This window comes from Rattus rattus, chromosome X (genome assembly GCF_011064425.1).
Source record: "Rattus rattus isolate New Zealand chromosome X, Rrattus_CSIRO_v1, whole genome shotgun sequence".
NCBI lineage: Eukaryota > Metazoa > Chordata > Mammalia > Rodentia > Muridae > Rattus > Rattus rattus.
Genome location: NC_046172.1, coordinates 33,981,453 through 33,995,956, shown reverse-complemented (window position 1 = coordinate 33,995,956; position 14,504 = coordinate 33,981,453). Strand labels below are relative to the sequence as shown.

The following is a 14,504-nucleotide window of genomic DNA, read 5'->3' as shown; positions in this document are numbered from 1 at the left end:
TGCGCTCCTGCCTAGAAGATATTTTTACTAACTCCTTAATCTCTGCCAAGAAGGGCAACCTTAAGGAACCTCTGTTTTCTTTTAAGATTTAGGTAGCAAGGGAGGGGTGTAACAGTCTGGGCTGAAACTCGAGGGCTCTATGCAACTTTGGAAGGGTTATTAGGGCGGGGGTAGGGTGGGACGAAAATTTTCCAAAGTACTAAACATTGAACAGGAGAGTCAACTTGAAAAGCTTTGAATCAAACTGGGAGCTGAACCTACATGTAGCTAGGTCCGGGGAACGAAGCCTCTTGAGTCCCCATCCAAGCAGGAGGAAAGGGGTCAGGTGAATACCCAGCTTGTGACCCTGAAGAAGGAGAGTCTTGAGCCAGGAGGGGATGTGCCCTTAGCATAGGCGCGCCCACGCGCACCCCTGGAGGAGAAAGGCCGAAAAGACACCTCCTTCCTCCACCCGGGGCTGCTAACACAGGACTGCGCCCCCAGCGCCTTTCCTAGCTTCTCCAGCTGAGCGCGAACCCCTCTGCTCTCCCAGTCTCAACTAGTCTCCGAGCTGCTAAGACTCGTGGCAATTAAAAGACACTGGCCTCTCGACCTCCCCGCATAGCCCATTTCTACCCCACCCCATCTCCCGCCAACGCCCCCAAATCTTTTGGGCTCGCCCTTCCTGAAAGTAGGCGAGGCCCAGAAGCTGAGGCTGGGTGGAAGGAGGAGGAAGGGGTGGGGGGTGGGAAAGGGGCGGAGCCGAGCTAGCGGCCAGGGGCGTGTTCTGCACCAACCCCGCCCCTGGGTGCGCGCGGTGGTGGTGGCGGCCGCCCAGCCTCGCTCTGAGAGACAGGTATCGCTTAGACGCCATGTTGTAAGCGGAAGTGGGGGAGCGCGCGGCCGTCGCTGTTCTGCTGGGATCGGGCGCGGGAACCAGCGGGGAGGGGAGGTGGGGGGCGGAGCCGTAGTCCGGGCGGCGGAAGGAGGAGAGGAAGAAAGGGGCGAGCCCTGGTGCCTGGCGGCGGCGCAAGGCTCTCGCTCGAAGTGCGGGCGGCTGTGGCCAGGCGCTGGGCATTCGGGTGGTCAGTGTCGGCGTCGAGCTCGCTCCCGGGAGCCGCGGCTGATCCGCTGCTGCTTCTGGACTCTGCCTTGCGCTCGAGTAGCGAAGGAGCCGGGCCGGCTGTGGGGCGGGTGGGGAGGGAGGAGGCGGTGAAGGCGGCGGCGGGCCGGGGAGGGGGGAAGATGCCGCTGGCGCAGCTGGCGGACCCGTGGCAGAAGATGGCTGTGGAGAGCCCTTCCGACAGCGCTGAGGTGAGTGCAGCTGTGCGGCAGGGCAGGCGCGCCCCTTCCCCACGCCCCCGCCGGCACTAGCTCTCTTCCCCGAGCTGCCCCTTAGCCCACCTTCTCTGGCTCCTATCTCGTTCCCGGTGCGGGATTCTGCTTTGGGTCGTTGGGCTTTGCCGATCTGTCTATTCCTCCTTCCCGCACCCTCACCTCCTCCCTGCTTTTGGGGTGGGGGGGCTGCCGGTGTGGCGGCGCGTGGGGTTTGGAGTGGGCGCTGAGGCTTTGCAAAGAGCCCGTTTTAATCAACTTTGCGTGGGGGAAGCAGGAGGCAAAGCAGGAGCCGGCGGCGGGGAGTTGGGAAGTTTGGCCCTGCCGGCTCTAGGGGCTTCTCTGGAATCTTAGCGACTTTGGGTTTGGTTCACCAGGAGCCAAGACTGAGGCTGGCCGCGGGAGGGGGTTGCTGCAGGGAGACGGGCGCACAGGGCAGGGTAGCGAGCCTTGAGGGTTTTGAGAAAGGGGTACAGGACTAAGGGACATCCCCCTCCCCAGTCAGTCTGCCGCAGCGCTCTCTGCTGCTGCTGCTGCAAAAGAAAAATGGAACGCCTCAGGTCCCCTACTCCCAGGTTTTTGAGGTCACTGAGTTGGAAGACCCCGAGTATAACTTTTGCTTCCTGTCTGTGGAGGTGAGCGGGTGAAATTCAAGGAGATCAGCGGACGCTGTAAAAGGGCTATCTGATTTTCCTCTCCCGGGATCTGGTGATCGTCCCTAAGATACCCACCCCAGTGTCAGAAACCCAAACCGTACCCAAACAAGGCAAAACAGAATTTCCGCGGACACATCCCAGCACCAAGCTTTTTGCAGCCGCCCCTGTCCCAGAATCAACTGGAAATCTAAGAAAATAATTCAGACAAGATCCATTCCAGGGTATCAGCGCTCCTCTCCAGAGTGGAAAATCAGTTCCTGATGGTGGCGCGTCTGTGATTCTTCTTTCTTGACTTTTCGCTGCCTTCTATCCTCGCAGCGGACTTTAGGGGATTAGAGAATGATAGGCTGGGTGTGTGTAATAGTTACTGAGCGAGTGACCCCATTTCTGGAAAGCATGACTGAAACGCGGGGGTGGAATGGGGCAGGCTCTGATGAGTGGTGTACTTGGCGGCAGCCACTGCCCCCGTCGGCCTCCGCAGTGTGAGAGGTGGGTAGGGTTACTGGTTACGTCAGTAAAACTCAGGCTCAGTTTGGTGTGAGATGCGGGACACTGACATTCTCCGGGAGGGGGAAGGGGGGGAAGGGGGGACTCCATTCAGATCGTTTTTCAAATTTTTCTCCCCAGTCACCTCTACTACCATATAAAAATATTTACTTGTTCTTAAATGCAGGAAGAGTTGTAATAAACCTTACGAGTCTATGCTTAATAATTTACTACTGGATAATGCTGTTCTAAAATAACAAAGACATAGGTACATGTTACCTTTTTTTTAAAGGAAAGGCTGGTGTAAAAAAGGGAAATCGCTTTTTTAAGGCTGGCAGAATACAGGAATTTTATTTGAATTTAGAGCCAATATGATACTATAAATCTTTAATAATAAAGTTAAACTTAGAATGCTTAACCATCATTTCAATTGGGAGTGTGGAAAACCAGTATGGCAAGGAGTCTCTTCATTTTTTTCCTAAAGAAAAAAAAATCCATTTAAAACTACAGCTATAAAGGTGGTTAAAATTGCTAAACCTGTCGACGAAGTTGTATTTGTTTATAATCTGCCTTTATAATCTGCCTTTTTTTTTTAGTTTTTTTTTCCTTAGTTTTTGAAACAGTGCAGGCTCTTCTGGAACTCACTCTGTAGAGCAGGCTGGCCTTGGTCTCACAGAGATCCACCTGCCTCTGCCTCCCAAGAACTGGGATTAAAGGCATATGCCTTCATGCCTGGCTATGAGTCTGCTTTTTAAATCTACACAGTAATAAATATGATTCCAAACAAATCCACTGCTATATTAAAAATGATTTATTAAAGTTATACCTCAACAAATTGCCTTTGAATAGTTTGTTCCTTTGGTTGTTTGATTGTTAATCCACATTTTTCTTGGTATGTGTCAATATGCAGGGAGAAATAATTTAAAATTCTACTTTATCCTTTTATCTGTATAGTATGCATTTAGATAAAGTACAGGCCTACTTGTTTAGCATCTACTGTATCCAAAAGTACTATGTTAAACATGCTGTTTCATTTTATCCCCCCTGTAACCCAGCAGGGAGGATTGTGGTCTCCATTGTTACAGATTAGGAAAGTAAATTCAGTTGTTAAGAGCATAAAGATTATAAATAGTAAATGTCAGAGTCATAATTTGAAGCCAGGTAGATACAAACTGTATGCTTGCTATATGCTAGAAGAGGTTCTTCAGATCATTTGTGGCAAGAGCCAAAGCATGGATAGACATGCTGATAGTTAGAGATTGTATTAATGTATGATGTATAATATATATATGTGTGTGTGTAGATAGAGAGAGAGAGAGTATGTGTGCGCACACACACTGTGTGTGTCAGTGTCATGTTTTCCAAAGCCTGATGGATAAGATTGCACAAATTCTAATTTCTAAAAGTTTTCTTACTGTTCTGGCAATAAGGTATGTCAGAGCCAGGGATTGCTTAGATTCATTAACAGTAGACTTCAACAAATTGCCTTTAGAGACTCTGCTTCCTTTGGTTGTTAAGCTATTTGAAGTAAATTACTTTCGATATGATTTTCCACTACGAAAACCAGTGAGAAAAGAGTGAGTTTTCATAGAGGTCTAGTATTGTTATCCATTATTATGCCATCTTCTCATTAGTATATTCACATCAGGGTTTCTAAAGAAATATTTACTTGAGAAAATGCATCAGAAATTTTCTCTCCATGCTAAAAGATTTTAGGGTTGGTCTATATAGGATTGCATTTATGGTCTCATTGCTAGTTACACTGAGCTCTTGACAACAAACCCTCGTATTTCTCCAAGTCCTAAGCAGTTAACACAATGCCTGGCACATACATATTATGAACTCAATAAATGTCTGCTAAATAAATCATGAAGGTCAGGAATAGTGTGCTTACGACTCTTTTCTTATCACCTTAATTCCTCATTGAAATATGAACAACTTTACAAGACCTGAGGGCCTCTAAAAACAGTTTCTTATTACTTCATACCAGCCTTCCTGCTTTAAGACCTCACACAAGTCTCATGGTGTTCAAAAAAAAAAAAAAACCCTTTTGTTGAACTCAAACGTGGGTCATAACATGATAGGCTAGAACTAGGCCAAATGTTTAAGGCAAATTAGGATAATGAAGTACTGTGTAAGCAAAGTGAGGGTTATTAGAAAATGAAAAAATCAAAACTACTTCCTAAATAATTAGATGAATTCAGAAATCCTTAATGGATTACCTAAAGTAGCAAGTACCTTTTCTCAATATTTGACTATTTAGATATCAAGGGGTAGATATCAATGAATTATATTTCTTCTGCAAATCCGTTGCCACTGCTGCCAGTGACAAATATCACTAGATGACAAGCCTAACTTAAAGTGTATGGTTTTTCTTAATCGCAGTAGAGTTTGGATAAATGCTAATCTAAATAGAAACAGTGTACGAAGTAATGAAGGTTATTTTTGCTCTTTAAAAATGGTCACAGTGCAATGTATTGTTTATAATATAAACAATGTTTATGTCCAATGTGTTGCATAGAAATAGTCACCTGACTTCCTTTAAATAACAAGTACCTAACAGACCCTGAAAACTACTGTATTTGATCCAAAAATAAAAGAACTTTGTGCTGTAGATAATGTTTAATGAACATGGAGCCATTTTTAACCCCAAAAATAGGCAGTAATTTTCAGTGTAATATAACAGAGTTTCTACAGTGTTTCTAATATGTATTATATAGGGTTCTTAAGTTTCATCTGTTGGGAAAATGTTTTATTCATCTATGACGATTGACTTAGAACATGTGTTTTATTAGGTTCTTTTCTGCTTCCTGTTTCATTTCTACCACTTTGCAGGGTTGTTTGTTTTTAATTTTATCCAAGTGAAGATCTAAGGCAAAGACAGGTACTACTTCATGTTAACTGTCAAGTACCTGTGACACATTACTGAATACTTCATCGTTTTTAGTGATTTTGATATAGAACAGTAGTTTTTGAAAATCTAGGGTGGGAGTGGGAGCATCCTCGTAGAAGCAGGGGTGGGATAGAGAGGGGGAACTGGGAAAGTGGATAACATTTAAAATGTAAATACATAAAATGTCCAAGAAAAAAATTTTTTTAAAAATCTAGAAATCTGCCTTATTTTGGCAGCCAGGTACTGTATTAGTTGAGTATCCAAAACATGAAACTTCCTGTGTTACTTTGAACCTTAAGATAAAGGGATTAAAGTGTTTATTCAAAGAAGCAAGTATAGGTACACTTGGTCTTTTCTTTATTGCACTTCTGGAAATCACAATAAATATATCGTGACTTTACATAAGAAAAATGACATAATTTAGATGTGAAGTCCTGAACCAAGGACTTGACTTGATAAGTTGTTAAATAAACAGGAGTGTAGCAAATTATTTATCGAGAATACTGAATTGCAGAATTGTTCGTGAAGTTTTCCTTTAATCATCGTGTAGTAAAACCTTCATGCCATCCTCACAATTAACAAGCTTTGCTCTACCCTTCATGTTTGAGAACATGTATAATGGCAGGCTATAAATGATGAGTGACATCAGAGTGGCCTAATTCACTCATTGCAGATTGGATGCTTTAGGCCCAGTGGTGCAGATTGTAATAAAGGATAATAACATTTAGTTGTGTCTCTAATGATGCCTGAGTATAATAGTGTTCAATTGTTAATATGTTTGAATGAAAAATACATTTTTAAGCTTTAAAATAGAGAGGCCTCTGTGTGTGTGTGTCTGTCTGTCTGTCTGTCTCTCTCTCTCTCTCTCTCTCTCTCTCTCTCTCTCTCTCTGTGTGTGTGTGTGTGTGTGTGTGTGTGTTTAAATCCCATTCTCTGAATCATGGGAATAATAAGTGATTACATTTTAATACCTAGTATTAATGCATCCTTGCTCCCAGCAGTGTGTTGTTTAGATTTTATACAGTGACTTGTCTCATGAACCTAGAACAAAGACCAGCTGGTAGATAGTCTGATTTATCAGTTTAATACCAAAAAGCATTAACACAAAGGAACAATATAAACAATACTTTACTTGCTAAGTAAAATGTGTCAAAACTCAACAAAATAAGTACATTCAACAAAAAAAAATACACAATGCACATATTGTAAAACAAGTCAGAAGAAAATATGCTCATGTGGCAGGTAATGATCATTTAGGGTATTTGATCTATTTAAGTGAATTCACTAGTTATTATTGATAGTTGAGAATTTCAGCTTTTGAAACTTAGAAGGAACTTTGTCTCATCATTTGCTTCATGATAAAAATGTTAAAAAAAAGAAAACTTGGAGCTATAAAGACCTGTGTTTTGAGTCTTGGCCTTGCGTTTAACTTTCTAACTATATCAAGGTTATTTACTGTGTCTATTCTTCAATCTTCAAATTAATTATAAAAATATTGACTTTAGAGTTATGATAAGAATTAAATGAAATGATAATTCATGTAAAATAATTGTGTAATCTATGATTTGTATTTATTAAATAATACTTATAAATGACTCACTCAAAGAACTGTCTTGAATATTTTTTCCAGATTTAAGTAAAGCAGGTAAAATTATTTTTTGCTTCTTTAAAACAGAATCATTGTAATATTTGAATGTAAGGATAAGATGAACAGAAATTTCTAAGTTCTTGTTCTTTTTGTATTGTTCTTGCCAAACATTATCTTTAAAGGATAAAAACCAACAGAGTTATCATGAGGGACATGTAGGAAAAGGATATTTTCTAAGTGTATTCACATCTTAAAATTTTTCTAATCAGAAGGTATGTCATGAATTAGCATACTAGTTTTTTCCTTAGAAAAATATAAAATGATAACACACTTTACACTCGATGGTGTCTTAATGATCAGTGAAATACAGGATTGCCTGTACAGAAGTGGTTAAAGTCAGTATATGGCATCAACAGATACAATTTTAATTTTTTAAAGTATAACAAGACAAGGTATACACATCTCATAATTTATGGGTAATCGGTTCTTGTTCATTTTACTTTTAGGGAAATTAATATAGCACACCTCCCCATTACTGTAAGTACATTTATTTTGGTTATTGAATAGGCCTTGAATAAATAGGATTTCCTGTCTAGAAATGTAACCCTTTGGATTCTGTCCATTGTGTGGTGTTGATATTTTAAAAACTTTGAATACTATAGAGTATTTTACAGAGAAGACTTTAGAGATACTATTTTTTAAATGTCCAAAGGTTCTGGAGTTGTCATTAAAGGATATATGGCCCAGCAGTCAACCCCTTCCCCCAAAATAAGAGCACATTATATTTGTAAGTGTGAAAATATGGAATATCTTTACTGAATAATTTCTGAGAACTTGTAAGATGATGTACACAGTGAAACTGCAAAAAAAAAAAAAAAAAATAAGGACAAAAAAACCACTATAGAAGCCAGCGGTACATAGTGAGACCCTGCCTTTATCAATCAACAGTATTTGAACAAGACAAGAGCAGGATTTGAGATGATGTCAGAACCCTGTTTTCATGAACTACCTATTGGCATCTCAAATAACACTAGCTTGTAACTTGATTTAGTATTGCCCAGAAAAGAACTCCTAATTTTAATTGACTGTCTTGAAGCTTTTGGCTTTATCAACAAAAATTTCATTTCATTTTTAATTAATATCTAAGTTGTACAATAAGTTTTCAACTCAATAGTGAACTAAAATTTAAATATAACCTAAGGCCAACAAGATGTCTCAGTGGGTAAAGATGCTTATTCACCATGCCTGATGACCTAAATTCTATCCTGAGACCCACATAGCAGAAAGGTACAACCGCCATAAATTGTCCTCTGATCTCCACACATGTGCGTGACATGAAACATGTACAATGTGACATGCTTGTGCTTCCTCCCCTCCCAGCTAATCAATAAATGTTAAAAAAATAATTTTTAATAAAATATTTAAAAATTAAAATTTTTAATTCAACTTTTGATAATCATTTGTTACATAGTTCTTTAATATCAAGCCTTTACTAAATAACCCCCTATACAAACTTCCTACTTTTGTCAGGTATTTAAAATTTTTAATTTTTCCCTTTTTGTTTTTCAGATAAGGTCTCAATATAGTCCAGGCTGGCCTCAAATTTGCTGTGTGACTGACTAAGCTGGCCTAGAACTGCTGTTCCTCTTGCCTCAGCTTTCCAAGGGCTTAGATTATAGGTGCACACCACCATGCTCAGGTTTTTTCTTAAAAGGGTGTTTTGTTTTGTTTATCATACGCCACTTTATTCTGTCAGTCTCCCTGCTGCCTTACACTCTCCTTTTTTTTTTTCTTTTTTTTTTTTCGGAGCTGGGGGCCTTGTGCTTGTTAGGCAAGCGCTCTACCACTGAGCTAAATCCCCAACCCCTACACTCTCCTTTTTAAATTAACTGCTTCTAGCCTGCAGCTAGCTACCAGAAAGTAGAAAACTAAGGGTAGTAATATTTAGGTGGAGCCATTTTTTTTTTTTCGGGCTGGGGACCAACCCAGGACCTTGCCCCTAGGCGCTCTACCACTGAGCCAAATCCCCAACCCGGTGGAGCCATTTTTAACATAGGAATATTTTGACTTTCTTTTTAAATTAACCAAATAATGTAAAAGAACATCCTCAGTCTTTTCTTAGGCTCTATCCATCATGTAGACCAGGGATTCCCACCTTTTGATACTGCAACTTGACATCTATAGATAAGTCACTGGGGGTTGGGATAGACATACACAGAAGATGAGGTATTTACTAGAAATATTACCTAATTGTAAATGATAATTTATGTTTCCGTATACCATAGCAAAATGGCTTAATTATTTATCTCCGTCTCTAAAAAATGTCAGCTAGGAAACAGAATGTGAATGGATGACCAGGCAGCTGTAAAGTAGAAAGCGAGCTTATTGATATCCCCCACATAGAGTTAGATTCCCACACTGTGAGTCCAGTTCAGTTCTTGGGAGATTTTGCTGGCTTCCCAAATATTCATTATTCTACACTTAGAGGTCAATCCAAAAGCACTTTTAGATTTCTTCATCCTTCTCTCCTATAATAGTGGTGTTATAGCCAAAGGAAGTTAAAGAGAATTTCTCCATCTCAGCCAATACAGTCTCTTACTTTAAGTGTTGATTATGTTTTGTTGACCATATAAAGTGATTTTTGTATGTCATCTTATATACAAAGATCTTTAAATCTGACCTGGTCATCTAGATTTCTGTGCACTTAGCTCTAATCCTTTGGTTCACAAAGCTTGATATAGGAAACTCAGTTCAGTCATAAGATATGTGTTAGAAGCAGGTATCAGATGATAGCCTAAAGCAAAAGACCATTTTGGCACTAATAAATTGAACTGCATCTAGTATGCAGTAGTTAGGAAGAAATCTTGGCTCTAGAATCTTACAAAACATACAGTAAAATCCTCGCAATTAAAATACTATGTATTTCTACTCATTTGATAACAGAGGTGATATTTTATACTGAAAACACTATAAAATAATGAAGATTCACTTTTAAAAAGAAGTTAGCTGGGCATAGTGGTACATGCAAGTCATACTAGAGAATGGCTGGTGGAACACCTGAGCATGAGTAGTTCAAGGTCATCCTGAACTACATATATCAAGTTTGAGATCAGCCTGAGCTATATGAGACTTCATCTTAACTGGAGAAAAAAAACGAACCTGGATAAAAAGCAATTGCCATATAACATGAAGACCTGAGTTAGAGTTTGCAGAACCCATACAAAAGACAGATTGGTAGCATATGCATTTATAATTCTAACAGTCCTACTAGGAGATGGAAGGCAGAGACAGGGAGAATCCCCTGAAACTCAAGGGCCAGATGGCCTGCCTTATGCAGAGGAAAAAGAATACAGAGCCAGACTCAAATAAGGTAGAGGGGAAGAACCTTCAAAGATTGTCCTCTGAGCTCCACGGGTGCGCTTTGGCCCATACATACCCACACTCTTTACACATTGTACATGCACGCGTATATGTTGATTTTTTTATATGTTGATTTTTATAAACTGAAAGGCGTAGGGACATGGCTGAGCAGTTAAGCGTGCCTGCTGCTCTTCCAGAGGACTGGACTTCAGTATCTAGCATCTATATCCCTTGGGGAACTTAGCCACCTGTAACTCCAACTCCAGGGGATCTGTCGCCCTCTTCTGGCTTCTGTGGGCATCTCCATGCACTTGCAACCTGCCACACCCCATCTCAATAAAAATAAATTATTTTATAAAGTTAAATCTTGTAGCTTAGCACTGTTGAATTCAGTATTAATGGTGGGTTGATATGCACTTGAAATACAGTCTTCTGTGACTGAAGAACATTCTGGGGATGGAACACAGGACACATACTAGGAAATTACCCTATCACTAAGCTTCCCAATTAGTCGTGAATTTTTCATTGAAATAGTCCCTGTGTTTATTGTCTGTTCTATGAACTAGTGCACTCATAGATTATAGGATCTCACAAATAGAACCTCCTTTCCTTCTGGTTCAGTGTCCAGTTTTCCATTTTTTTGCATATTAGTATTTTGAAATGAACAGGGTAAGGTATTTTTCTAAAGAAAAATATATTTAATACATGTTTTTCAGTTAACCATTTTCTATATTGATGATTTTTATAAGCCTTCTTAAGTGATTTTACACTTACAACCCATGATTCTACTCTTCAGTTGTTTGTCTGGTGGCATTTCCTGTGAAGCAATGAGAATATTTAGCTACCAAAATGTTGCAATTATAAGCTTCCTCTTCTGGACTGAGCTTGTGGACAGAAGTACAAAGCAATGGAAATAGGGCAGAAAAGTACATAATTATATTCTGTGTTGTTGAATGAAAAAGCGCTGCGTGGTAACTTCACATGTATTTTTTACATTCTACTGTGCCACTTGAAACTGAAAGTGAGCTCAAGTGTCTTGCGGAACTAGAACCTTTTAATTTTTAATTTAGTATAGAATTATTTAGCTAAGATTGATTTAGCCTACTCTATGTAAGAAAATAGACCTAGCCAGGTGTTGTGGTGCATACTTTTAATCCCAGCACTAGGAATGTAGAGGCAGAAAGATCTCTGTGAGTTCAAGGACAGCCTGGGCACATACCGAGTTCCAGAACAGCCAAGGTTACACATAGAAACCCTGCCTCAAATACAAACACACATACATACACACAAACTGAGACCTGTTCAGAACACTCTATTTCACTAAAATTCATTTTTCCATTCACAACATATATAATTTAAAAGTAATTATTTCCCAACTGTCTTAAATAGAGAAATTTAAATAGCCACTATGTAAAAATTCAACTATTTTCCTCTTCTTTTTGTTAATTTTAACTTTGTTCTCTTTGTCAGAATAATAAAAATCAGCCTGCCTTTAGTTTTTAAATTTGGAAAAATTTAACCAGTCCTTGGTGTAAAGAAGCAACTTTGAGTTACCTGTAATCAAATACTGTGGGAGGATATGTCAAGGTCATTACTCTTTCTCTCCTAGGTTAATGTGAACACTCAAATTTACTCAGTGCCCATTTGATTAGGTACTCAGTATATATTAACTAGAATGAGGGTATATAATTATTCTTCCCTTAAAAGCTGGGCAAACTGGGTCCTGCTAAGATGAACCTGAACTAGACTGTTGGGGAGAGGGCAAGGGAGGGTTGAGGAACACCTACAAGGAAGGGAGGGGGGATGTTTGCCCGAAAACCGGAAAGGAATAACACTTTCAAATGTATATAAGAAATACTCAAATTAATAATAATAAAAAATAATAAAAAAAAAAAAAAAGCTGGGCAAAGGGGAAGTAAACTGCTCATGAGACTGCACAGCTAGTAAACCGGGGCACCATTTCAAACCCAAGTCTCACAGATTGCAAATTGTGTTGACTTTCCCCTGGGTTGGCCTGCTTGAATTGAGAACATCCAGATGAGTGATTCCATCTAGATGAAATCATCTGCACGCAGAAAGTATCCAGGTGGTTTGCATAAGTAGCTGTATCTGAGAATCTAAGGAGGTTAATGACCTAGAAAGATGGGTAACTTTTCATGTATGAAAGTCTTCTCACATAGGGGCCCAATGGAGGATGTGATCCTGGCGTGAACTAGAAATGGTGTTCTTAATAGAGACTACATAATAATAGTGTATCAGTAAAAACTAATACTGCTTTGCACATACAGCTTTTTTAAACTGTCCATAGTAAATGTATTTCATATTATATGGGAAAATGCTTTGAGATTTCTAAACAGCTATGCTACCACTGAAACAAAGTGTCTTGTATTTGAAGTGGGGAAGAAGGAGACTGTCTAAACCTTACTTAACAGCTCTCCTTACAGAAGCCCATAGGTAGGTATCTATTTGAGTAAATGTGGCCTGTTCTTTGCAGTTTTTAAATGAATCGTTACCTGTTGATATTTGACTCCTACTTTCAGTGTGTGTGTGGGGGGGGTTATTAGATATTCTTTAAAGTGCCAGGATGTAGGGTCTGCTTTAACTAAAAATATTTTTTTTTAATTGAAAAAAATGTTATGTTGCTGTAGTATAAGAAAAATTAGTTATTTCATTAGATTTTTAAACAAGTGAATGGCTTAATTTTTAATTGAGATAGAAATTATAGACTACAAGATTTATCTCTAAAAAGTATGTGTCCTAGTTTGCTTTCTGTTGCTGTCATAAGACATTGACCAAAACCACCTTGGGGAAGAAAGGATTTATTTGGCTTACACATCCTGATAATTGAGGGAAGTTCTGGTCATTGAGAGAAGTCCAGATAGGAACTCAAGTAAGAACTGAAGCAGAGATCATAGAGGAACACTAGGGTCCCATGGTTTGCTCATCCCTTTTTATACAACCCAGGACCACCTACAAGGTGGCTCCACCCACAATGGGCTGGTCCCTCCCCCATCAGTCGTTAAGCAAGAAAATACACTCACAGACATGCCCACAGACCAATCTGATAGAAACAATTCCTCAATTGAGGTCCCCTCTGCCAGGTGACTGGTTTGTATCTAGTTGATAAAAAGTAACCAACACAGTCAGTGACTTGTTTTCTCTCTGTCTGATTACAGAACATTGCCCTTACTCCAAAAGAAATGCCCTACTCATTAACTGTCACATTTTCCTCACACTCACTGGCAACCAGTGACCTAATTTCCATCTTTATAGTTACCTATTCCAGACATTTCATATTAATGGAATCCTATAATATATAATATAATATATGTGGCCTTTCGTGTGGTGTCTTTACTCACCGTAACGTTTTCAGGGCTCATCCATGTTGTGTGACTACACCAAATTTTGTTTACTCACCAACTGATGGAATTTGACTTATTTCAAATTTCTACTTTTTGATTATTATGAATAATGGTATTTTGAATGATTGAGTAGAAGTTTTGTGTAAATGCATGTTCTCAGTTGTCTTATGTATCTAGAAGTAAAGTTGTGGAGTTACATGATTTGTTAACATTTTTGAGGATTTACCAAACTGTTTTCCAACTCATTTGCACCATTTTCCATTGTCCTTAGTGATATTGCTCCACATTCTCCCCAACAAGTGATACATTTTTTTACTGAAACTGTCTGTAGTAATTAAAATATCTCATTGTTATGGTTTCATTTCCTAGTAACTAATCATTATTAGGGATAGCTCCATTTGCTTTTGTCCTAATTTGTGTGCTTGTTACTGATTTGGGAGTTTAAGTGGTGTTTTTTTCCCTAGAGAAAAAGAAAATAGCCTATATGTTTGTGTTCTCAATTTCATTTTAGATGTAATAAATACAAAACTTACCCTAGAACAGTGGTTTTTCAGTTGAATTCAGAAAGGCCTAGGTCCTATGAACATACTTTAGGATGCCTCACTACCTACTCTATATGTGAGCAGGAGCAGAGTTCCTTGAGGAACACAGCATGGGGCTATAGATTAATTATAGAAAGCTACAGACAGTACTTGAGAACGGGGGCAGAAATAGTCCCCTTGGTCTTAGAAACTCAATAAATTTTTAAGCAAAAGTATAGGAATCCATTGATAATTAGAACAATAAATCTAAAAAAATCTGTGAAGTTAAATCAGCTTACTAGATGAATTCTTTTTAAGAATCCA

General features: G+C 39.3%; 1 protein-coding gene across 4 annotated transcripts in view; it reads left to right on the top strand.

Annotated features, from left to right (window-relative positions):
- The first annotated feature begins 944 nt into the window (after nucleotides 1-944).
- Nucleotides 945-14,504, top strand: part of Rps6ka3 (ribosomal protein S6 kinase A3) — a 106,097-nt gene continuing 92,537 nt past the window's right edge. For 3 of the 4 annotated variants that reach the window (XM_032890193.1, XM_032890191.1, XM_032890190.1), the window contains exon 1: nucleotides 1,209-1,293. Coding sequence is in view for 1 of the 4 variants with exons in the window: in XM_032890189.1 (XP_032746080.1) it covers nucleotides 1,225-1,293 (69 nt within the window). In the remaining 3 variants the exon portion in view is untranslated. Of the gene's footprint in view, nucleotides 1,294-14,504 lie in introns of all 4 variants that reach the window. The other variant, XM_032890189.1, reaches the window with a different exon arrangement.